General features: G+C 40.1%; 2 protein-coding genes and 1 non-coding gene across 5 annotated transcripts in view; 2 read left to right on the forward strand and 1 right to left on the reverse strand.

Moving 5' to 3' along the window:
* Positions 1–935: 935 nt before the first annotated feature.
* Positions 936–16,994, forward strand: TIPIN (TIMELESS interacting protein). 3 transcript variants are annotated; one of them, XM_040643079.1, is made up of 9 exons: positions 961–1,061; positions 2,295–2,362; positions 4,432–4,572; positions 4,697–4,775; positions 5,181–5,256; positions 9,052–9,174; positions 9,402–9,465; positions 15,090–15,296; positions 16,379–16,994. In XM_040643079.1, exons 3-9 carry the CDS (start codon positions 4,440–4,442, stop codon positions 16,564–16,566), a joined length of 870 nt encoding a protein of 289 aa, XP_040499013.1. In that variant the 5' UTR covers positions 961–1,061; positions 2,295–2,362; positions 4,432–4,439; the 3' UTR covers positions 16,567–16,994. The 3 variants fall into 3 exon arrangements, with proteins under 3 accessions (XP_040499014.1, XP_040499013.1, XP_008706784.1); XM_040643080.1 differs by lacking the exon at positions 2,295–2,362 and having other exon boundaries at positions 936–1,061; XM_008708562.2 differs by lacking the exons at positions 961–1,061; positions 2,295–2,362 and adding an exon at positions 4,291–4,310.
* Positions 10,581–10,716, forward strand: LOC121105559. The gene has a single exon (XR_005838172.1).
* A 1,319-nt stretch (positions 16,995–18,313) lies between the features above and the next one.
* Positions 18,314–25,880, reverse strand: part of DIS3L (DIS3 like exosome 3'-5' exoribonuclease) — a 31,768-nt gene continuing 24,201 nt past the window's right edge. Inside the window, exons 11-17 of the mRNA XM_040643081.1 lie at positions 25,638–25,730; positions 23,431–23,964; positions 21,779–21,933; positions 21,500–21,678; positions 19,872–20,017; positions 18,993–19,167; positions 18,314–18,905 (exon numbers count right to left, since the gene is read on the reverse strand). Of these exons, the coding sequence (XP_040499015.1) occupies positions 18,597–18,905; positions 18,993–19,167; positions 19,872–20,017; positions 21,500–21,678; positions 21,779–21,933; positions 23,431–23,964; positions 25,638–25,730 (1,591 nt within the window). The 3' untranslated portion in view covers positions 18,314–18,596. The remainder of the gene's footprint in view (positions 18,906–18,992; positions 19,168–19,871; positions 20,018–21,499; positions 21,679–21,778; positions 21,934–23,430; positions 23,965–25,637; positions 25,731–25,880) is intronic.

The raw sequence follows: 25,880 nt of genomic DNA on the forward strand, positions 1-25,880 counted from the left end.
ATCCTCACACATTTGATTTATTCTTTTATAATTTCAATAAAATAAAGCTATAGAAAAGTAGAGAGAATAATGTTGCAAACACTACTCATCTTCATGGTTTGTCAAATCTTGATGCTGTATTTGCTGCAGGTAACTTTTCTTTTTGAATAGTTAATGTATTTCTATGTTCAAAAAAGGTGCAGGGGCGCCCGGGTAGCTCAGGTTGTAGAGCGAGTGATTCTTGATGTCAGGGTCATGAGTTCAAAACCCATTTTGGGGTAAAGCTTACTTTAAAAAAAAGGTACAGAGTTAAGTCCCCCACCTACCTCATCCCATATGCCCAGTTCCCATCCCCACAAGTATTAGTTATATATTTATTTTTCTCACCTGCGTGTATGTGCGGGCATATAAGTAAATACGAATATATTTGGACTTTTTTTTTAAGTAAACTCTACCAAGTGGGGCTTGAACTCACTACCCTGAGATCAAGAGTCCCCCGCTCTATCGACTGAGCCAGTCGTCAGGCGCCCCTGAACTCAAAAAAATAAAAAAATAAAGGTAACGTATTTTTTACATTTTTGTGTCTACACTCCTAACACTAACTCTTTACCACCTCTCTTCTCAGCTCATTATTCAATAAGCAATAAAACTCAGTGTTCAAGGAATTGTTATTAACTCCGAAGAATCGGTAGCTTCTTATCAAATTCTTTCGGCTCTATTCTTTCTGCTCCATCCACAAGCCAGTTTTCCAGAAAACAGACCATTCCCCAAAGTCTAAAACGCCTAGAGCTCAACAAAAAACGAGCTTTAAGCAAATAAAGTTCACCTCCTCTGAGGAATTCCGGAGGGCGGAAGCGGCGGGAGGGGCGCGGTGGGCGGGCGGGACCCCGGAAAGGCGGGGACGGACGTGGGTGGGCGGCACCCGTGGGGAGGCGGGTCCCGCGGGCTCCGCCCAAGCCCTGCGCAGATTTGGCGCCAAACGCCGAGGCCTCTTCTCGCGGCGGGATCTCCAGAGTCTCGCGATCTACGCGGTTTGGCCGCGGCGCCTAGCCTCCCGCTGTGGCCGGCGCAGTGAGCGTGAGGTGAGAACGGGCACGGGGCGAGTGGAGGGCTTGCGGGGGAGCGGCGGTCGAGCGTGGAGGGCGGAGAGCACGGGTGCTGGGGGATCGCGGGGAGGGAGTGTGGAGGCTGGGGGAAAAGACTGAGATGGGCCTGGGCAGAGCGGTACGGAGAGGCCCCGACCTGTGGGGAAGAGGGCGGGCACTTTTACCTGTCGTTTCTCTTTCGGGTCCGCCTCTCGCCAAACCCAGCCTTTTAGCGGGAGGGAACGTGCATCAGTCCACCTTTACGTCCCTGGCTACTTTCTGTACCGGGGCGTCTAGGCATAGAAAGCGTCGTGTGAATGTGGGATGAATGAATGAATGAAGTTGAAGGGAGACCGGGGGGGCGGGGATGGGAAGGGTGGTGGGGGGGAATGGGGTGGGAAAGTGGTTTTAGGGTGGCTAGCAAAGGAAGACATGGAGTCAGTCTGGCGGGACTTCCCTTTCGACTCGGGCTGCTGTTTTGATAATTTGGATGAAGTTGGACATTGGACCCCTAAGGTTCTGGGAAGGAATTGGAGTTTGGATATTCAACTTGTTATTTCACTCCTGTGAGAGTTTGAGGACTAGAGGGGGTAAGGTAAGGGAATTTCAGTGTCTAAAAACAGTATGCAACCACCATCTAGAAGTGAAAGAGAGAGAGCTCCCTATTCACCACCAGTGTATTGACAAACCCCACCCCGTGCTTGGCCAGTTCCTTACACTGAATCTTGCTACACATAATAGTAGTTGTGCCCTGCCATCAAATAGTAGTTTGTGCCCTGCCATCAAATAGTAGTTTGTGCCCTGCCATCAAATTCACAGCTGGCTCTTGTCAAAAGTGTGAACCCCATTTCTTCCCAAAGAAACTTGACTAGAATTAAACTTAACTTGAATATACTTATTGTAGATAGGAAACTACTTTAGATTATATGACCTCTAGTCCTGCCTTTCCAATTTTGAAAATCTGTGGTTAATTGAACCTTACTTGAAGATAAGGTGGGTCATCATCAGGAATTGATACATTGTTTTGTTTTTAGGTGTCTGTGGTCATGCAAATTTAGAATTGGAGAGACTTTAGGGATCATCTAGCTGTACTAGTTTTACAGTTTGAGGGAAGCTTTGGAATTTTTATTCCTTCATTCAACAAATATTTATGGAGCACCTGCTGTATAACCAGGTTTGGGGATACAGTGGTAGAGCACAAAGAGACTCACCTGGTCTTTGCCTTTTTAGAGCTGCAGTTTAGTATGGAAGACAAACATTAGTCAAATCACAGAAGTGGAACATAATATTGAAACTGGGTAAGTGCTATGAAATTGATACTTGAGGGGCGCCTGGGTGGCACAGCGGTTAAGCGTCTGCCTTCGGCTCAGGGCGTGATCCTGGCGTTATGGGATCGAGCCCCACATCAGGCTCTTCCGCTATGAGCCTGCTTCTTCCTCTCCCACTCCCCCTGCTTGTGTTCCCTCTCTCGCTGGCTGTCTCTATCTCTGTCGAATAAGTAAATAAAATCTTAAAAAAAAAAAAAAAGAAATTGATACTTGACACTTTGAATGTTTATTATAGGAGGATTTAATTCAGGGAAATTGGGGTAGACTTATCTGAGGAGGTGAGAGTCAAGATCTGAAAGAGATAAGGAGTCTGGGAAGAGCCTTCAAGATAGGAAACAGTAAAGGACTCAGGCCTGAGGGATATGGCTCTTTAAAGAAACTGAAAGAAGACCGCATGAAGAGTTTGTGAAGTGAGTCTGGAGAAGTAGAAAGATGCCAAACCAGGCAGAGCCTTGGAGTTTTATCATTAGCCCAAGAGCAGTAGAAAGCTACTGAAATATTTAAGCTAAGTGGTAATGTGATTGGCTTTACATTTCCAGAGCTTCAGTCTAGCTGTTATATGGAGAATGGTTTGAAAAAGGCAAAAGTGGTTATGAGTAATGGAGTAACCAAAGGAAGAAATGTTAGGAAGTGATTGTGGAGATAGGGAGAACTGAAAGACTTAACCGAAGTGTAGGACGTAAAATGGACAGGATATGTAGGATAGGGGAAGGAAGTATCAACGATGACTTACAGGTTTGTTTGTTTGTTTGTTTGTTTCTTTCTTTCTTTCTTTTTTAAGATTTTATTTATTTATTTGTCAGAGAGAGAAAGAGCACAGGCAGGGGGAGTGGCACGCAGAGCAGGCAGAGGGAGAAGCAGACTCCCTGCTGAATAAGGAGCCCAATATGGGACTTGATCCCAGGACCCTGGGATCATGACCTGAGCTGAAGGCAGACACTTAACCGACTGAGCCACCCAGGCATCCCGACTTACAGGTTTCTTACTTGCATGGCTGGATAGATGTCACTCACTGAATTGGAAAAATTCAGAAATTTGGTTTTGTACATGAGAAGTTGCTGTTGCCTTTGTGAAATTGAAGAGCTGTAAAGTGAGAAGTAGGGATCTGGAGCTCAGATTTGATGCCTAGGATAGAGATAAAAAATTAGAGATAAATATTCGTCTATAAATGATTATTAAAACCATGGGCATCAAGAAGTGAAGAGGGCCTAGCATGGAGTCTTGAAGGCTTACTGACCAGGTTAGGAGAAGATGAATCTGCACAGAAGATCCAGGAGGAGTGTCCAGAAAGGGAGGAAAACCAAGTACTGTGTTTCAGAAGCGAACAAAAATACTTCAGATGTTGCTAAGAGGTCAAGTTCAATGGTACTGAAAAGCGTTCTTTCAAGTTATCAGCCTGAGGATTATTTCCCTTCCGTGAAAGGAAACCTTAACTAGAAGATGAATATGTAAACAGATTTTTTTTTAAAAGCTGCTCTGGTTAAAGTGGGGGTGAGGTACCTGAACCCTGCCTATTTCACACCCATTTGGACCATAGTTTGAAACCCTCTGAGGGGAGACTCAACAGTTGAGGTAAAATAATTTATTGAAAATCATGCAGTTATTGGGTGGTAGGATGTATGTTAGAACTCACTTCTTCTGATTTCTAACCCAGTTGTTTTTTCCCATAACTAGTCTCCATTTCTTTCTTTCTTTCTTTCTTTTTTTTTTTAAAGATTTTATTTATTTATTTGACAGAAATAGAGACAGCCAGCGAGAGAGGGAACACAAGCAGGGGGAGTGGGAGAGGAAGAAGCAGGCTTACAGCAGAGGAGCCTGATGTGGGACTCGATCCCATAACGCCAGGATCACGCCCTGAGCCGAAGGCAGACGCTTAACCGCTGTGCCACCCAGGCGTCCCTCCACTTCTTTTCATGACGTGGGTTTGAAATACAGTTTAACTGACGGAAACACATGCGTTTTCCTGCAGGTGGAACTTAACCGTGTGGTAGGGAGACTACTTAGATGAATAAACATGTTTATTTATTTTTTTCTTATAGAGGAAAAGATGCTGGAGCCACAGGAGAATGGCTTGATTGACCTACCAGATTATGAACATGTGGAAGATGAAACTTTTCCTCCTTTTCCACCTCCAGCCTCTCCACAGAGAGAAGATGGTGAAGGAGCTGAAGCTGATGAAGGTCTGTATAGAGTTCGAAGAAAGTGCCTGTGTTCAGTTATCCATCTGTTAGCATAGGAATGATATATTTTATAACTGAGGCTTAAATTATTTAAGTAATATTAAATCTTGGTCTATTTCACCAGAGTCAGGGAGAGGAGTACCTGTTCCTGTACCTCCAAAGAGAACAGTTAAACGGAATATACCCAAGCTGGATGCTCAGAGGTACATTTACTATTTCCTTAAACATTTATTCTTTTTTTTATGTTATTTTTTCCTGCTTATATTAAAAACTTTTAGTTGGGATGATTTGGAGATCAGATATTTGTCTTTTTTTTTTTTTAAAGATTTATTTATTTATTTGAGAGAGAGTGGTGGGTGTGCAGAAGGAGGGAAAGAGAGAATCTTGAGCAGACTCCCCACTGAGTGTGGAGCCCACTGTGGGGCTTGATCTCAGGACCCTGAGATCATGACCTGAGCCGAAATCAAGAGTTGAATGCTGAACTGACTGAGCCAGCCAGGCACATTTTTTTTTTCAGTTCAGCAGATAATATTTTTTCTGCTTATGATTTTGCTTTGGCCTTGATGGCTCTAGAAAAACTGAAATTCAAAACATATTTCTCTTCACAGATTAATTTCAGAGAGAGGGCTTCCAGCATTGAGGCATGTGTTTGATAAGGCAAAATTTAAAGGTAAAGGTCATGAGGTAAGAAATGTCTGATTTTTTATTCTTTGTTCTTTCAAATATCAGTAGAACTGTGGGCCCGTTATCATGTTCTGAGGAATCTCAGAATGTTTCACAAATACTATCATTTATCATTATATCTCTTGAGAAACTAAGATGTGGTGGAAAGGGCACTGCTTGAAGAATCAGAAAACATGTCTTATAGTCTCATTTTTGCCACTATGTGGCTTTAGGAAAATCATAATTAAGTTTGTAAGCTCTCAGTTTGTACTTTATAATTTCTAGGAATAAAATTGACTTAGTCTACCTTAAAGAGCGATTTTAGGTTTCAAGAGAGCAAAGACTTTACCTGTATCAATCACTTAAGTGTCCCCAAAGTATGACACATATCTTGTCATGTGTCTGATTTGTAATAGGCATCATTTAAGTTGAAAAATGAAGACATTTAAGAACTGTTGATCACTGTCTAAATCTATATTTTAAAAGTCTCTCTCTTTTTTTTTTTTCAAGTGGGCTCCATGCTTTACTTGAACTCATAACCGTGAGATCAAGACCTGGGCTGAGATTAAGAGTCAGATGCTTAACTGACTGAGCCACCCAGACACCCCTAAAAGTCTCTTTGAATAAAGTAGAGTGTAGATACAATTTTTTGCAGTTATCTTTGTAGAGCTTTGCAGTTTATGAAGTATTTTCAAATATATTCTTTAATTCTTAAACCTGTGGGGTAGGTGTGTTGATCCCATTATCTAGTTAAGGAAATGGAATTTTAGAGTTCTTTTAAAGCTTTTATTTAGTTGTTTGACAGAGAGTGAGCACAAGCAGAGGGAACGGCAGAAGCAGACTCCCCACTGAGCAGGGAGCCTGATGCAGGGCTCCATCCCAGGACCCTGGGATCATGACCTGAGCTGAAGGCAGACGCTTAGCTGACTGAGCCACCCAGGCACTGGGAATTTTTAGAGTTTTAAGTGTCCAATGCCAACAGTTAAGGGCAGAGCTTAGACTTCCCCTTTCATAGCCTAGCCAGAGTAATGTTAATACAACAGTGGGCACCATCTTAGTGTGGTATGCAGCGTAGTGGGAAAGAGGGAAGAGGCTGGAAGCAGACAGCGGTTCAGATACTGTCACACTACCAGGCTGAAGGTGAACAAGGTGAAGGTAGCCTGATAGGGTAGTAGTAGAGAGATAAACAACATGTAGTACTTGTAGACAATTGGATATAAGGAGGTAATAAGAAGTCAGAAATAATCCCAAGAGGGGGGCCCGGCTGGCTCAGTTGGTAGAGCATGTGACTCCTGATCTTGGGGTTGTGCATACAAGCCCCACCCTGGGTGTAGAGCTTACCTAAAAAAAAAATAAATAAAAACAAAAAATCTAAGATCTCAAAGCTGGGAGACTGAAAAGTTGTAGTACCTTTGCTCAGCTTCCCTGGATAGGAAGAGAATAGAAGTCTGTGTCCTATTTTGCCACAAAACTAAATGTAAATCAGGATGTTTTAAAAGCATACCCATCTCAAAAAAAAAAAAAAAAAAAAGGGACACCTAGCTGGCTCAGTTAGTGGAGCATGGGACTCGATCTTGGGGTTGTGAGTTCAAGCCCCATGTTGGGCGTAGAGCTTACTTAAAAACAAAAAAAAAACCCAGACCATCTCAGTTAATTCATTGTCCTTGTTGAAATTTTCAAGTTGTAATGATGAAATTGGTGCTTTGAATTTAATGAAGTCTTCATCGTTTTCATAATAAGTACTTTATTAAAATAAATGAGTTTATATGAAGGATAAAAATTTTGTGTTTCTTCACTGGGTGAGGGTGGGCTCCGTGAGTTTATGCTATTTAGTCTTCTGTACTTTGCCCTTGGAGATTCTTACTGTTTTGTCATAATGTTGAATCCTCACTGCTTTTTTCTCCATGTATGACTTGGGACATATTTAGGTGTATTTAGGTGTTTCTTTTGTGACCCTCAGGTCTAACATGATGTTGTGAGGTGACTGACCAGCTACCCCCAACAATTGGAAAATAATCTTAGGTGATTGAATTAAAAACAAACAAACTTATCTTTATTATCAGAATGAGAAGGATAACACTTGCTTTTAGTATTACTATAATATATGTGCTGCTGAAGCAAGCACAGTCTCTCAGTATTACATGTTTAGTTACTGGTAGGGTTGACCATTGGCTTCTTAGAAAGAACGGGTAACAACAGTAATAGCCAGTATTTGAGTATATACTTTGTGTCAGGCACTTTACTTGTATTTACTTATTTCTCATAACCCTACAAAGTGTGTATAATATTCTCATTTTATACGTGAAAAAGAAGGCACAGCAGCAAAGTGATTTGCTTAAAGTCACACAGCTATTATGTAGCAGGATTGAGATTTGATTCTATATAGTGGGATCCAGAGCCTGTGCTTTTGACTATTCTATTTTTTTTATTATTATTTATCTGAGAAGCAGACTCCCTGTTAAGCAGGGATTCCAATGCAGGACTTGATCCCAGGATCCTGGGATCATGACCTGAGCCCAAGGTAGACACTTAACCAACTGAGCCACCGGGTGCCCCTTGACTATTCTATTTTAAAATACTGTTAAGGGGCACCTGGGTGGTTCAGTTAAGTGTCTGACTCTTGGTTTCCACTTGGGTCATGATCTCAGGGTTGTGAGATCAAGAGAGCCCCACGTCCGGCTCCGCGCTCGGTGGGGAGTCTGCTTGGGGATTTCTCTCCCTCTGCCCTCCCCACTGTCCCTTACACATTCTTTCTCAACAATAAATAAATCTTTAAAATACTGTTAAGAGAAGAATAAAATATTTTACATTAAAACCAGGAATTTGGAATTTTGTTATTCATTAGTCCAGTTTATTAAACTTTTTCATTTACATTTTTAAAAATTTTAATATTAAATTGAAATTTCATATATAAAGAGGAATTGTGCCCTGAGAACGTTTGAACTGTTGTTGCTAGTCTTTGTACTTTGCCCTGGGGATTTCTAAATATATTTTCCCAGTTTTGAATTCTCAATGCTTTGTTCTCTATATATGATTTAGGGGCCTGTCATTTTGTTTAGTTAGTCCTAAAAGGCATCTTGACATATCTTATTAAAGCTTATTTTCACATACTACTTTACAGTTCTAAAAAGATATTTGATTATCCATCTGCCTTCAGCTCAGATCGGGCTTCCTGCTCAGCAGGGAGCCTGCTTGTCCCTCTCCCTCTGCTGCTCCACTTGCTTGTGCTCTCTCTTGCGCATGCGCGCTCTCTCAAATAAATAAAAAAAATTTTTTTTTAAAGATTTTATTATTTATTTGAGAGAGAGAGAGTGAGTGAGAGAGAGCATGAGCAAGGGGAGGGGGAGAAGCAGGCTCCCCTGGACATGTGGCTCGATCCCAGGACCCCAGGATCATGACCTGAGCCAAAGGCAGACGCTTAACTGACTCAGCCACCCAGGTGCCCTAAATAAATAAATTCTTAAAAAAAAAAAAAAAAGGAATAATTATTTTTTTGATTTCAGCCATATAATAATAACAAATGCATGTTCTTGGATCGCTCCAGATCATCTATAATACCACAAATCTTTTAATTTTTATTTAATTTTCATACTGGGTTTTTTTTTTTTTTAAGTCTATATCCAGTGCTCTTCTAGACTGCAATCCTCTAAGCTCAAAAAACAGTTTTCTTCTTAAAGTTTCTTCAGAAGTTTCTTAACCTTATAAATATAAAATGACGCCAGTGACTTTGGCATTACTATTCAATTCTAAAATCTGCTGACAAGGTCAGCTGTGAGAATGAGTCTTCTATTTAGCATTTTTATTTTTATGTGCCAGGCTGAAGACTTGAAAACGCTAATCAGACACATGGAGCATTGGGCACATAGGCTATTCCCTAAACTGCAATTCGAGGATTTTATTGACAGAGTTGAATACCTGGGAAGTAAAAAGGAAGTTCAGGTAGGTATTGAGATTATTATGAATATCATTCATAATGTTAAATAGTGCCACAGATGGATTTTAGTTGAAGCTAAGTCACTGTTGGGCGTTTTCATTTTGAAATCTGTCGTGGTTGAAGAAAAATTGATAGTAGTTATTTGAAGAACAACTTTTTTGAAACTAAGAATTGAATACTCGTTTTCCCCCAAATGTTACTGATGAAAATGTAAAAATATCTTTATTTTCAGACCTGTTTAAAACGAATTCGACTTGACCTGCCTATTTTACATGAAGATTTTATTAGCAATAATGGTAAGAATATAGGTTTATTTATGTATTTACTTAGTTTAAAGATTTTATTTATTTGAGAGAGAGAGAGAGAAAGAGTGCACCAGCAGGGTGAGCAGCAGGCAGAGGGAGAGGGAGAAGCAGGCTCTCCACTGAGCAGGAAGCCCGACGTGGGGTTTGATCCCAGGACCCTGGGATCATGACCTGAGCCGAAAGCAGATGCTTAACTGACTGAGCCACCCAGGCGCCCCTATAGGTTTATTTATAATATTTTTGCTTTTAGAAATAGATCTAGTTGGGGGCAGGGGTAGATTAAGCACTGGGTTCTTCTATATTGGGTAACTGAGTAAACATAATTACAGTAAATAGGAATGAGTTAAAATGCCTTGGTACATTTAGAATGTTTGACACTTGTTTCTTAAAGGCATGCCTGCAGTGCCATTAAGAGATGTTGTAAAAATATATTTAGTCACAGAAGTTGAGCCTTTGAGAACTGATGACCCATTGATCCTTTGTAGTGCTCGGTTAATGAAAATAAATGACAAGGTGTAGTCTTCTACATACACACCATTAAAAGTGGCTTTGGGGAATTAAAATAATTTGATGATGAAATAGTTTACATTTCTCTTAAGAGTACAGATCCTGTACATGGATAGTCCCCAACTTAACAATGGTTTGACTTACGATTATTCGATGGTGCAGAAGTGCTATGCATTCAGTGGAAACCATACTTAGAATTTCAGATTTTGACTTTTTCCCCAGGCTAGCGTGTGTGCTATGATGCCCTGCCGTGATGCTGGGCAGGAGCAGCCACGCTGCCCAGCCAGCCGCGTGATCGTGAGGATAAACGACCGGTAGACTGACAGCCGTTTTGTACCCATACAGCCGTTCCGTTTTCCACTTTCCGTACAGTATTCTGTACATTACGTGAGATATTCAACACTGTCTTCTAAAATAGGCTTTGTATTACGTGATTTTGCCTAACTGGGCTAATGTCCGTGTTCTGAACACATTTAAGGTAGATGAGGTATACTACATCCATTTTTAACTTAAGATATTGTCAACTGATGATGGGCTTATCAGGATGTAACCCCATTTTTAGTTGAGGAAGATCTCTGTAGGTCTTCAGTAAGACCCCTGTGACTGTTCCTGGTATTGATTGCATTTGTTAGTTGTACAGTGCAACCATAGGCAGTCACACACATCAAAACATATGGTTCCTGCCGACAGGGTCTGTATAGTTATCAGATTCTCTGTGCGATGGCTCCATACATGTTTGTTCATTTTTGTTTTTTAAACTTTCAATACATGTGGTAGAAAATACAGGCTCCCTGTAGAATCCTCCCAAGTTATTTATAAATTGCTTTTAAAAATGTGAAGAATTGTGATTTAAATAGTCCAAGATTTAATATTTTGGTAAGATATGGTATGTATCGATGGCATAGGATTTGGTATATGGAAAGGGATCAATAACTACAGTAAATTCCACAGCACATACCACTGGATTAGGTAGTTTATTTGGTAGCAGTTTTTGAGCTGCATAGTGTGTGTTAGAATTTCAAGGATAAAGATGAGTAAGATCAGACCCCTTGGTTCATGGGCTAGCAGACTAATGAATGAGTGAGACATAACATCACCTCTATTCTGATAGGTGCTGAAATTGGAGACAGATACAGGGCACAGGGTAGGGTGCAAAGGAGAGCATAGTTGCTTTTACCCAAGGGAAGGGGAAAGAAAGCAGAGGACAAATCACAAGTACTTTGAATGATAAGCAGTAGAGTTCAGGCAAAGGTGATTTTGGAGAGGGACTCATTTGTGCAGAGGCATAAATTAACACAGGACTGTCGATGGGATTACAGGTTTCCTGAAATGCTGGGTACATAGAAGAGGCCTCTGTCACACAGCCTTGTTTGTTGTTGAATCTGTCTTCTCTGTATCCTAAGAGAATGGTCTCTAGATCTTTTGGATAAGGCACTACAACAGTAAAGGTGTTTTGAGCATTTTATTAATTTACTTTTATAATACATGTACTACTGATATGATAAATAACACATTTTTTTAAAAGATTTTATTTATTTGAGAGAGAGAGCATGAGCGTGAGCATGAGCCAGGGGAGGGGCACAGGGAGAGGGAGAAGCAGATGCCTTGCTGAATGTGGAGCCCAATGCCAGGGCTTGATCCCAGGACCCTGAGCCGAAGTCAGACGCTTAACCAACTGAGCCACAATAATGTACATTTTTATTCTCATTAGAAGATTACCATGAGGTTTTAAAGTGACAGCAATGTGGCTTAATAGTCTACTGAATATGTTCTTTCTTCCAAAATTTTGGGTTGATACCTGATCAGTGATTTCAGGGTTCAGTTGTAGATAGTCGTTCCCTGCCCCAAATCTTGGTTTTACCTTACTCAGATTCATCCAAATAGAAGTAGAGTATCATTAACTGCATGTAACATTTGGTATTCATTTTCCCATCCCATTCACTAATGCAAGGATTTTTGTTGAAGTTCACAAGCAAATTATCATCTACCTTTTTTCTTTTTTCTTTTTTTAAAGATTTTATTTATTTATTTGACACAGAGACAGCCAGTGAGGGAGAGACAAGCAGGGGTAGTGGGAGAGGAAGAAGCAGGCTCCCAACAGAGGAGCCTGATGTGGGGCTCGATCCCAGAACGCCGGGATCACGCCCTGAACTGAAGGCAGACACTTAACGACTGAGCCACCCAGGCGCCCCATCATCTACCTTTTTTCAATCAATTGTTTTTCTTTAAAGTTAATCAGGGGTTAAATTTTAGTATTTTGGGGGCACCTGGGTGGCTCAGTTGGTTAAGTGTCTTCCTTCAGCTCAGGTCATGATGCCAGAGGCCAGGGATCAAGCCCCGCATCAGGCTCCCTGCTCAGTGGGGAGTCTGTTTCTCCCTCTCCCTCTGCCCCTCCCCCTGCTCATGCTCTCTCTTTCTGGCTCACTCTCTCCCTCAAATAAATAAAATCTTTAAAAAAAATAAATTTTAATATTTGACAGATACATAGTCCTGTAGCTCCTCTGCTCAGAGCCCTGTAGTGGCTCCTTCTTTCACCCAAAGCAAAAGCCAAAATCCTTATGTCCTTGGCCCTACAGTATCTCCTCCTTACCCCAGCTCCCTTGCCTCTGAATGTATCTTTTACAGTTCTCCACTCAAACTGCTTTAGTGACTACTTGCCTCCTCGCTGTTCTTTGACTCTCCCAGGCACATTTTTGTCTTAAGGCTTTTGCACTCTTATACTCTGCCTTGAACACATCCTTTGTCCTCCTTTCTGCCCTCAAGTCTGCATGGCTCTCTTACCCCTTCAAACTGTGCTCAAATATCAACTCAGTGAAGTCTCCCTGACCACACTATTAAAACCATACTCCCACCCTCGGTCCTGATTCCCCTGTCCTTTTTTTCCCCCATAGTACTTATTTCCCTTAAATTATTGTGTATTTGCTTATCTGTTAGTTTGTGTGTGCCAAGATGATGGCATCCTGTAGCACGTTGAATATTTGTCTTAAACTCGTTTGCCATAATCGCTTGCCTGTTGATGTGGCAATGAGTGAATTTCATGTGTGGTTCTCATTTTTTTATCCCAGTTTTGTCAGTCAAAGCTCCACCAGTGGTTATGTTCACATTGGTTTTCCATAAAACGTTGTATTAAAGAGACCATATGCTATTGAAGAGATCTTTCCTTTCATGGTTCACAAAAACAGTAGTTGTTTATGTATGTCATTATTAGTAATTCGGAATCCTGTACACCCTGCAAGGTGAAGCATAGTAGAAAACCCCAAAATTGCATAATTGGTTCTAATACTTGTTTCTTAACCTCTCTAGCGATGTTTTCTCTCTGTATTCCATCAATATTTCCTGACAAAGGAATGCATCTTAGTTTCTTGCTACATTTTTTTTTCCATGTCAGGAAGGAAAAGTGTATTGCTTTTTGTCTCTCATTGTTAAGGAAGAAACCTCAAAAGGGATTTCGTTGTAAAATAAAATATCATAGGATTTTTAAACCTCACTGGAATAATTATAGGTTTGTCTTGTGTTTAAATGTTTTGCTAGTTGTGATGGTTTTTACTACACATTAGCTAATACCCCAAGGCACAGTATATACATAGGACAAGGTTAGTGTGTGTAAATTCATATTTCAAATGGTGGTCTTGGTGATACGATTTTTTTTTTTTTGCCTACTTGTCAGATCAGATGGTGTCTTTTTTTTTTTTTTAACCCTCTAATGTGAATGATGTAGGGAGAAGGTGAAGTGTCAGCTTTGCTGTTTTCTTAGTTCTCCCTTGCGTCTCTATTTTGTCCAACTTCTTTTCTATATATTGTTATTTTGCAAAAATTTTAAGCTACCACTTGTGCATTTTGTTGGGGTTGCTTTGGTGTTAAAACTAGACAGTCTGCTTAACTGGGCGATCAGAATCAGCTGTATGTCACAGTATGCTGAAATTCAAAAAATGACTGAGGGCTCAGCTCTTCCGCCCTTCTGCGTGTGGAGCTGTCTGCATCCAGGCCACACAGTAACTGTCATATAGATAAATGATAGTTTGTCACTGCCTGTCCTTTAAGTGAGCTCAATTTTTCTGAATTCTTAAATATAAATGGAAGACGCAATATTTACTTTCTGTACCTCAGTGGATGTTAGGAGCATCTTACTTTGAGGTAACTGGTATATAGGCTTTAAGAATGTAATAGGACTAATGTAGGGAGCACAGTTCTTTAAATTAACGTGGAGATAGGCCTATAGATCTCTAAATTTATTTTTCTTTCACTTTTTTTTGAAAGGTGGTATTTTTAAGTAATCTCTACATGCAGTGTGGGTCTTAAATTCACAACCCCAGGATCAAGAGTCACATGCACTGACTGAGCCAGTTAGGCACCCCTCCTTTTTCATTTTGTGTCTGAGTTTAATAGCTTATATAAAATTATTACTGTTTTATATGGACACTATAGCAAGCTACTAAAATGTTTTTGTTCAATGTAAAGCAAGAATATGGTTTGAATTCTTTTAAGTTCATTAGCCCAAGCAGAAGATAATTTCTAATCATATCTAAGAACTTGTGCTTTCTGTTCATGCATATTTTTAAACTAGTATTTCCATTTGACTATTTAAAATGTCTCTTTAAAATGATTTATAAATATTCCTTTTACTTGTTTGAATCAAGCACGTACAGGTGTCCTTGAACAACACGGGTTTGAAATTGAGCAGGTCCACTTAACAGATTTCTTACGGTTCAGTACTGTAAATGTGTTTTCTCCCCCTTAAGCTTTTCTTTAATAACATTTTCTTTTCTCTAGCTTACTTTAAAAGTACAGTATATAATACATTTAATATAGATAATATGTCTTAATTGATTATGTTATTTGTATTCTGGTCAACAGTCGGCTATTAGTAGTTAACCTTGGGGGAGGCAAAAGTTCTACGTGGATTTTTGACTGTGCTGGGGGTTCAGCATCCCTAACCCCTCTGTTGTTCAAGGGTCATCGGTATTTGGAACATTATCACACCCCAGAGCAATTTGAAGAAACAGTTTCTTCAGTTCTGATACCTTGTTACTTTAAACTGGTTTTTAACTAAAAGCTGCATTAAGCCCTTTTTCTAACTACAGATGTACTAACTTTCATTTCTACTGCAGATGAAGAAGGGGAAAATCTTGGCCATGACGTAACTGCTACCCAATTAGATCCCTTTTTGACAAACTCACTGGAAAGTGAGAATTTTGCTTCTGAGTCAAGTAGAAGCCTAACAGAAGAACAACAACAGAGAATTGAGAGAAATAAACAACTGGCCTTCGAGAGAAGGCAGGCAAAGCTCCTGAGTAATAGTCAGTCCCTCGGAAATGGTACATTTTATGCTGGGTTTTATGTGCTACCATTAATATATCAGGGGCATGTTAGAAATTTTAACTTCTCTACAATCTGTAAAATAAAATTCCTCTAGGAATAGAAAAATCTCATATATTATGTATATCTGAGAAAGAGCGTGAGCGTGCCTGCGTGTGTGTGTGAGCTATTTGGAATCCTCAAAGAATAAATGAGTCCAAGATGGTTTTCTGGATAGATGAGTACCTCTTAAAAAATTATTTTAATCACTTCAACTTGATTCTGAATCTTTCAAAAGTACATTCTTCCCTGACTCCTTAAGTATGTGACTTGCTTTTTTTTTTAAAAGATTTTAAAAATTTATTTATTTGAGAGAGAAAGAGAGACACCACAAGGGGGGAGGGCCAGAAGGAAAAGCAGGCTCCCCGCTCAGCAGGGAGCCCAATGTGGGGTTATATCCCAGGACCCTGGGATCATGACCTAAGCCAAAGGCAGACGCTTAACTAGCTGAGGCGCCCTGTATTTTATCTTTAGGATCGTAATTTTGAACATTAATTATTATGGTACTTTCTAGACATATAAAATGCCTTCTGCACCCTTTGAGGATTTTAGAGCCATTTGCTGTGACTTAAGTAGGTCCTTAATTACTTTTTATCGCATTGTGTCACTTAGCTGTCAGTTTGCTTATGTGATGCATTCTCTTCTCTCTTTTAAAACTGTCTTAAAATTCGCTGTTTTTAAAACAGACTGGGTTTGGAAACTAGACAACCAAGTTTATTAAAACTATATTTAAAAAAATGCAAATTGGTTTTGAATGAAGGAGATTGCATACTTTCTCAATTTCCAATGTAGTTTTCCTTTTGAAATGGGAAAATAAGAATTATGGTTAAGTAGTGAAGGTACCGTGTTATAAAACAGGTTTCACCCAAGATAATAATAATTCGTAAGTGAAAATTAGTGTGACTACATTGTTATTCTTTCCAGTTAAAATAAACTTAATCTTCAGCTTTACATTGATAAAAGCTTGTGGAGAGCTTTGTATTTATCAGGTAAGATTGGGTCAGGTGCTTATAATGAGTCATAATGATGATTTCTCTTTCAGACTTGTTAACAACCACACCCAGGGCACAGACCATTGAGGAGGTTCATACAGGTGAGGATCAAGAGGAGTCAGCAGACAGATTTGACAAAGACATTCTAGACAATCCACGGCATGTTGCTGCTGCCAGTACTGTAAATGAAGAGGAGGAATTAAACACCGGGAACACACAACTGGACCATTCCTTTTAAAATGTACAGTACTAACTTTATGCTTTATCCAGAAATGTCACTGAGGTTGGTTAGGCTTCAAGTAAGAGAAAATCTATTAACTTGCTATCCTCTAAGTTGTAGATTAGTATGTATTTTGTCTACTTGGAGTGAAAATCCTTATGTAGTAAGACTTTCATAGATTCCTGTTTAAGATATGGTATTATTTATGTTTATACTTGTTTCTTATTAACTTTAGTTGAGCTTATTCTCTTTAGTGTTTACCTTTATTCTCTTTAGGGTTTATTTTTATACAGATAGGACTTTATAAAAATGATTAGTAGTTAAGCCCCTTCTGCTGCTAGTGTGCCATTGAATGTCTTGTTTTCACTAAATTGGGAGTTTTTAGATGAAAACTTATAATGAATATTAATGTCCATTTTTAAAAAAGAAATAAAAATCTTATAAACTATCTCTAGAGGCTTTTTGAAAGTTTCTTATTGCTATTTAGTTCTGCAATTTACACTTATGGTAAAATTTTTAAGGTTTCTATATGTGTTTACATGTATTTTGAGGAGTCACTTTAATACTTAAAGGGTCACCTGAAAGGCTGCTGTATTGCCTGGCCTGTGTCCATTCCAGGGGAGTTCAAATGCTCCTTGGTACCTTACCTACTAGTGGGAGAAACTTGCAAAGCATCATGGTGAACACAGAGCACCTAGGAGGATCCACATAGGGTACCTTTGCGTTTGTGGAGGAGAGCCCAAGGATTGGGAAGGACATGTCCAATAATGATACAGAAAGGGGAAATCTAGGAAATACGAAAGACTTGGGAACGGCAAATATGAAGCTAGAAGTGTTAGGCCAGATGGTGAGAAGATCTGATTGGAGTTTTTCCTGCCTGAGTTTATCAGCTTGGTGGAGGAGGAAGTTACAGATGAAGTGCCATGCTGACAACCAAGTTTAAAGGTCTGTCTAGTCTATGGCAGATCCCGATGGGCGACAGGGAAAGGCAAAGCTAGGTTTTACAAACTAGGAGATGGGAAGGTTGTTTTTTACTTGCTTTCTTTTTTTAAGATTTTATTTTTTTAAGTAATCTATACACACAATGTGGGGCTCGAACTTATAACCCTAAGGGTTGCATGCTCCACCGACCGAGCCAGCCAGGCGCCACGGGAAGGCTGCTTTTTGTGAGAGAGACTGGCACAGTGATGGTGCTAAAGTGGCTTCTGTTTGTGAAGCTGGGACAGGCAGTATCTTAATGCCATCAGGTTTGCTGACTTCTGTTGGGGATGGAGAGTGACAAGGACGGTTTGGCTGAAAGGCAGGAAGTTGAGCACAAGAACGTACGGGCTGGGGTGAGGGGGCCTCTGTGGCTGGCTGGGGACTGGCCTAGTGGAGGACTAAAAAGTTACTTTTCCAGCGGTGGGATACACTGGCAAAGTTAACAAGTCTTCAACAAGGGCAAGGCCAATGCAGCTCCATCCAAGGAGCACTCAGCAAAATGAGAGGGTGAAAAGGGAAGTTTGAGAGAACAGACCTTACCTGTGCACTCTACCCCACTCCCTGTGCCTTATCCCCAACTGGTGTGGGGACAGCAGGGGAGGTTGAGTCACACATGAAATGGGAGTTTTAAAGTGGGTAGGTGGACAGAACTAAGTCTTACCTGAAGGCAACTGAAAAGTGAAGCTGACAGCTGTCAGAGGGGCCTAGGACCCAAATGGCCCACAGCAGCAGTTACTAGAAAAAACAGAACTTATTTTGAAAGAACGGATTTGAGACATGCTAATCAAAAATCAATTCTGGATTTATTAAAAAGAGACTGGCAATCTGACTTGCAGAGTCACCATTCAAGATCTATCCACTTCTGAAAAATCAGCTTCCACAGGGACCTAACTGCTCTTTAATGCAGCTTTAGTTAATGATGAGAAAACGTTTTGTGCATCGGTGAACTATCTACTGAATCCCAACCGACTAGAACATTAGGTGACATGGAACATTAGATGTTAATGTTAAAAAGAAGGTTGAAAGCATCCACAAAACAGCTCTTTTAATGAAGTAAAAAGAGTATTTCACATTTCGTAACTGTTGGAAACATCCAGGAGAGCTAGGTCCCTTATCTCCTCCAGGAGTGTGTACAGGCTGCTTCCCTTTGTCTGGCAATATTTTTGATAATCTTCCTGAATGACGTTTACTTTGACTTCTTGGGCAAGCTGAGCTTCCTCCACAGATCTAGTTACTTCTTTCACTAAATCACTCTTTAACAAAAGGGAGCTCTGATGAAGAAGTTCTGTATCTGGTCTCATGTACGGTTTGTTGCTTATTATTTCAAGCCTGATCGTATCAGAATGGCAACGGGAGGCCTGAACGGATATCCTCACCTATCACAGAGGAGAAAATGCATGTTACCAAGTCACACTCTTTATACTTGATGTTGAAATCAATGCTTAATGTAAATACGGACTTACTGTCACGTGGTCAAACAAATGGAACGTAACAGATTCTCCTCCTGTTGTGGTAGAGGTGATTTTGTTTTGATATCGTTGAAGGGATCCTGGTTTCCATTCTGAACGGCTGTCTGAGCCGCATGAGATCACCAAACCATCTTTATTTCTCAGATAAGCAGCACCTTTAATCCCAAACCTGAATCATTGCCAGAATAAAAATCCAGAGATACCGTATTCTTAGTGTACAAATCTTATACACTTAATCTAGAATGCTAGTTTTTATTCTAGATTAAAAACAACTTTTCCTCTCATTTACCTCCAAATATTTCACTGAGCAGATAGAAAAATACTTTGCTAAACAAGGAAGTAAAGTCCTATCTTAACACTAATACAGATGTACTAGACGCTAATCTTTTATACTTTTTTTTTTTAAGTAGGAGCCCAGCATGGGGCTTGAACTCATGATCCTAAGATCACAACCTGAGCTGAGATGAAGAGTCAGATGCTTAACTGACTGAGCCATCCAGGCGCCCCTCCTTTTATACTTACATAGTGTATTATTCTATTACATTATGTACATTGGTATTTACAAATAGTTACATTTTAACAAGTTATATCTAACATACTATTTGTGCTGTACACTTAGTTTAACTATAATTTCTTTTTTTTTTTTTTTTAAGATTTTATTTATTTGAGAGAGCAGGAGTACAGCAAGGGGGAGGGGGAGAGGGACAGGGACAGAGAGACACCCTGCTAAGCAGGAAGCCCAACTCGCGGGGCTCGATCCCAGGACCCTGAGATCGTGATCTGAGCCGAAGGCAAACACTTAACCGACTGAGCCACCCAGGCGCCCCTAGTAACTATGATTTCTTAACAACTGTTACGTTAGATGTGACATACCTTGGTATAAATACAAGCACGCCATTTGTTCTAATTGAATATATAACTCCATCAGATATGCAACGCTCCTCATTCTCTGGGTCTTTGTCTTTAAAATACATGCACTGGAAGAGCTCAGTGGATTGCTTCTGAGAATGCTGGGCTGCCTGTAAGAAGAAGCACAACCCGAAACAGTTACAGCATGCTCACATTCCTGGGGCAACCCAGAAGTCATACTCCCGCAGAAACAATGTCTTCCAATAGGCTGGGCTCTGGAAAAGTATTCTTCTCTACTATGAATGAAATCAGTTTTGTGGGAGCCTAACCATCCAGCGATAATTCCCTCAAAAATGTCTTTTAGGAAATTAATTTTTTAAGAAAACAACCTGTTCATTATTTAGAATCTGTTCACAGTTCATTCAGGTAGAGGAAAGTATCCATAGCTATGCCTCGCCTTTCTTTTCACGAAGTCTGTCCTAGCACAATCCTGCAGGTGCAAGTATAAATTAGTACCGCCACCCTGGAGGGCAAGTTGGTAATATGTATCAAAGCTTTGTTTGTACACACCTCCTGAGTCAGCAGTTCATTATCACCAGGAATATATCCAGGCCACAATCTGAGAAGTCTGTGAAAGTGTCTATACAAGGATGGGTGTAAACTGGGTTGCCTAGGACAGCACTGCCCAACAGAACTTTCTGCAGTGATGGAAATGTTCCATACATCTGTGTTGCCCTAAAGGCAGCCACTAGCCACACATGTCTACTAAACATGTGAAATGTGGCCAGTGCAACGGAGGAACGGAATTTTTAATTTTTAAGAATTTAAATAGCCCACGTGGCTAGTGACTACAATACTGCATAGCAGTGAACTAGAATACAGGATACAAAAATTATATTAAACATTTAGGTAGTTTCCAATTTTTCTGTATCACCAAGCAAATGCTCTCATTCTACGCTGTACAGTATTGTAGTCACGAGCCAACTATAAATAAAATACAAAGCAGCTTCTTTTTTTTTTTTTTTTTTTTTAAATTTTATTTATTTATTTGACAGAGAGAGACAGCCAGCGAGAGAGGGAACACAAGCAGGGGGAGTGGGAGAGGAAGAAGCAGGCTCCTAGTGGAGGAGCCCGATGTGGGGCTCGATCCCATAACGCCGGGATCACGCCCTGAGCCGAAGGCAGACGCTTAACCGCTGTGCCACCCAGGCGCCCCTACAAAGCAGCTTCTAAAAGAAAGATGTAATTACTCTGAAGTGGGGGTGTCAGTAACAGGTGTGTCAAGTGCAAAAGATTTCAGAGAGCAGGCATGGTACCCTATTTGTCATAAATAAAGAGCACTGTCTGGAATAGTGAATAATGGCTATCTCTGGGTGGTAAGATGACACACGGTCTTTCACATTTCTACTTTTTGGGAAAAGCATCTAACCTATTGTTAAATCTCCTAAACCCACATTAAGCGACTTCATAACATCTGTAAATGTAAGGAGAGAGACACAAGAAACCTACCATTTTTATGTTATTTCATTGGGTAGAATAATGCTAGAATTTAATTCGCTAGAATATATGGCACTTCATTCCACCACACAATAAAGCTGATATTCTCTTAGGAAAAGAGATGATCAGTAAGAGAATTTAAAATCCCCTCTTACTCGGTTTCTGTTGTTGATATGTCTGCATAATTCCTCAAGATCTTTGTTGCTGAATAAATTGTCCTTAATTTCCATTTTCTTATCTTTTGAAATGGCTGCCATTAACAACCGGTGTACTACGATATCTGAGTATCTTCTTATCGGAGACGTAAAGTGAGTATATTTATCTAATGCAAGGCCTTCAAAAAGAAACCAAAAGATGTAAATCAAAAAAATATATATTTTTTAAAACGACCTGCTCAAGGTTATGGCCACACAAAAGGAAATGCTATCACTCACCGTAATGATGGAACTCTTCCTCCGCACACGACCCAGTGGAGAAATACAGTGCATTCGACATGGCCTGAGTGGCCATGGAGCGCAGCAACCTGTTTACGATGGGATCATTGGGGTCATTCGCATTATCCAGAGAATCAGCCAGTGTTTTATTGGACCTGACAAAAAAAGTAGAAAGACCTTTATTTAGTCCCCGGCTAACAAAGTACAAGTCAATGCTCTGATGGCAATCTTTCACTCTGAAGAAATTTTATTTTGGATACGTTTTAGAAGCAACTCTTTCCAACTATAGAAACCTATGGCTTTCAAGGTTTAAACAAGAAAAGTATATCAATTTAAATAACATTTCTGAAGTAGTTAAGAGCAATGTACTGATATCTATGCGGTTAGGTTAATGCCCAGCACATAGTAGGTGGTCAAATACTTTTGTCGAACTGAATTCCTAACGCCCTTCATATTAAACGTCCCTTACAGGTCAAAGGATGGACTTTTTGAAAATCAAGAATTACTGAGCCAGAAGGACTTGAAAAGCAAAACTAACCTAAACCTGAGATACACAGTTAAGAGAAACTTAAATTATTTTCCTTTTTTTAAAGAGAAAGGGACAGGAAATATTCTGTTTACTTACTCAAATAATCTTTAAAACCAAGGAAATACAGAATTATATTAAAAATGAAACTAGCAAGTCAACATGTCATTCTGTTCTGTACTGCAGCCCGTTAAAAGAAAGGGAAGGAAGGAAAGATGGAAAATGATGAACAGAGCATCAGAAGCGGGCTCATGTGAGCTTTCCAGAGTGACAGACATGGGATGCGTGGATTCAAATCCACCCTCTGCCCTGCCTGACTCACTGGTGAACTACAAGTAAGTCACTTAACTTCTCCAGATGGGATTCCCCATCTGTGAGATACAAACGATACCAGATGTCTGAAGGCCCTCACCCAGTAAGCCTGGCACACACACAGCGCCCGCCCACCAAACCAACAAAAGATACTATCGCAGACAGAGGCCAAAAAAAAAAAAAAAAAAAAAAAAGTATTTTGATAAATAAATAAAAGATATTTTAAGCAGCACCTGTTACTTGAAACAAAATATTGAAAAAAAATCCTCTATACATTATTTTTTAAACACAGCCTTCAGTTATTTTACTTTTTTGTTTTTAAGTAAGCCCATTGTGGGGCTTGAACTCACAACCCCAAGATCAAGAGTCACATGTTCTACTGACTGAGCCAGCCAGGTGCCCCTGTACATCATTTTTAATAGGGGAAATCTTTTACCCTGGAGGGGGGAATAAAGATGTCTCCTTCTATGAAGGGATGGTATACATTTATCATCGGTGTGGTGTTTTAGGGTATTGCCTCAAAGTATTGAAATAAATAGGATTACTTCTTGGTATTTGCCTCAGGGGTCTATGAAATTAAACCAAAGGTAACAGGTTCCTTACTTCTGCATTACAAACTGTAGTGGATCAAAATTATGCCGAAATAAACTCATTTTAATTTTAATCTCTATACCTACATTATAGTTACTGAAGAGAGCCAAGAAGTTTTCTATTTTTGGTCAAAGATCTGGCTGTCCCATTTTAGGAACTACTGTAAGATAAATCAGCGTACAACACTCCCTCCATTCCTCTGCCCCCTCAAAAGAGGAGTTACCGTGTATCTATGAAGAAGCCTTTTGCTTTAGCACATTCTCGCAGTTCAGAAAAGAACTCCTGGTGTGGAGGAGGGTGTTGGCGCAACAAGGCCTGATGAGGGAAGCTCTCCCAGATCTTCTTGGCTACCCAGTGGTTGGCCAGGATCATGCATTCAGCCACCGTCTCATGCACCTCCAGGGGCTGCTTGGGGATGAGGTCATGGATGTTCTTTTTTTCATCCAGCTGAACCAGAATCTCTACCCCCTCCAGTTCCAGGGCACCACAATGGTCTCGCTTAGCTCGGATGTGGCGTGCTATGTCAGTCAACTTTCCAATGGCCCACACCAACTCCTCTAGCTTGGCTTGTCTGCTCTTCTCATCCAAGCCTCTGAATTCTGGAATATCATCGACAGCGTGGAAGTTTCCGTCCAGCAGTTCCTGGGCTGCTTCATAAAACAATTTGTATGCTGATCGAATAATGGTTCTGCCGTACCACACTTTCTTAATTTCATAGGAAGTTTTATCCAATTCCCATATGACACTTACGGCATACCTAAAAAACCAGTAACGCTGACATCATTATTCAATTCTTCCATTTTTGAAGCAAGTAGAACAAGACCCTAAATGTAACTTAGAAGAAACGAAAAAGCTACAGGTTTCTGGACCGATGTCTCAATTCAAAAACTCCACCATTAACTCAAAAATTATTTAAAATTAAAACAACAAAGTTAGACTAGGTTCTGTTGAGCTCTGAGCAGATCTGAAACGAGTTCACATGTAATGTTACAAACACTACCTTACAGTTCTCCATTTTGATTAGACTAGCATAGCACTGATAGAGTCAGGTCTGGTGGGCTCCCCAGTAAAGAAGAAGAAAGCCTTTCAAATCCTATAGAGTAACAGTGAACTATCGCATCACTCTCTATGGTACATTAATTAGCAAAAAGTTCATTTAGTAAAGAACCACTTTACCATCAAATCACTCTTTTTAAAAACATATGCAACATTTACAACTCACATAAAAAACAAAGGGCTAATTTTCCTAATATGTAAAGAGTTCTTATAAATCAATTACAAAGAGATGGAGAACCAAAAAAAATGGGAAAGGAACATGAAATAGTTCACAGAAAAGAATACATACATAAATGAGTGTTAAACATACACAAAAATGTTTAACTTTACTCATAATAGGAAAAACGCAAATTAAAACCACCTAAGATACCATTTTCATCTCAAATTGGCAAAGATAAAAAAATGCAACATACTGTGTGGCAAGGCTGTTGGGGGAACAAGCATTCTCACACACTGATGGTGAGAATATGCTGTAAGCTTTATGGAGGGCAATTTCATTACATCTATCCAAACACAAATGCATATACCCTTTGACACAGAAATTCCACTTCTAGGAATTTATCCTCCAGGTATACTGTACTTTCAAAAATGCAGAATGACTTCTGTTCCGTGTAATTCGGTACAGTTTTGTTTCTAATAGCAAACAACTGAAAACAATCCAAATTTTCATAGATAAGCGACTGTTATTAATATGGAATGATCTGTAAGGTACATTGTTATGAGAAATAAAAAATAAGTTGCTGAACAGCATAAATACATATAATGTCACCATTTGTATATAAGAGAGAGACCACATGTCACCTTTGTGTGTATATGCATTCTGTCTAGAAAAATACGTAAGAAATTGGTTAACTGGGGGAGAGCGATAGGAGGGGAGCCTTTCACTAAATATCTTTTGGAACCTACACATTTAGGACTATATGGATTTACGTATTCAAAGATAGATATAATGTTAACTACAACAAATAAACAATAAAACTCCCTAAGTTCACGATCCTCATGAAAAACCGTTTCAACCAGGGAATAAATATGCACAAAATCTATGCATTTATACCCAGATTCCAGCTGAGTTTCAAAAGCCCACAACAGAGGGAGAAGCAGCCTCACAGCTAGACAGACAGACAGGACGAGGGGAAGGCTAGAGGAATAAAGCTGCCTACAAATACTGGCGCAGAGGGTACAGGGGGCAAACGGGTGGGGAGCAGGGGGCAGAGCAAATTCAAAAGAAGCCGAGAAAGAGGCCAGAAGCGAGTGCACTCGGTATCACAGAAGAGCCAAGACAAGCGCTGGTGATAAAAGATTAAAAAAAAAAAAAAACGAAAAAAAAAAAAAAAAACGAAAAAAAAAAAAAAAACAAAACATGAACAAACTCACCTATCAACGCCTCCCAGAAGGGAGCACAAATCAGCGCTGAGGACCGAGGGCAGCATGTCATAGCGCCGGTCTGCTAAATAGTACGTGGTGGCCCTGTGAACGACACATACGCGGGGGCGTGACCTTCGGCGGCAGCTGGCAGCACGACTGCTGACGGCAGGGGCTGCGGGACGTAAAGGGCCGAGTCCTCAGTGCAAACCCCCAAGGCCGCTGCTTTCTCATCAAGTGCGGCCGACTGGGTAA

Source organism: Ursus maritimus, unplaced genomic scaffold, assembly GCF_017311325.1.
Source record: "Ursus maritimus isolate PB19 unplaced genomic scaffold, ASM1731132v1 scaffold_27, whole genome shotgun sequence".
NCBI classification, from domain to species: domain Eukaryota; kingdom Metazoa; phylum Chordata; class Mammalia; order Carnivora; family Ursidae; genus Ursus; species Ursus maritimus.

Bases quoted from the DNA above. Each gene is read 5' to 3' on its own strand.
- TIPIN (XM_040643080.1), top strand. From the start codon at position 4,440: ATGCTGGAGCCACAGGAGAATGGCTTGATTGACCTACCAGATTATGAA. The intron at 4,776-5,180 runs GTACATTTACTA...TTCTCTTCACAG, and splicing joins CCCAAGCTGGATGCTCAGAG to ATTAATTTCAGAGAGAGGGC. The intron at 5,257-9,051 runs GTAAGAAATGTC...TTTATGTGCCAG, and splicing joins TTAAAGGTAAAGGTCATGAG to GCTGAAGACTTGAAAACGCT.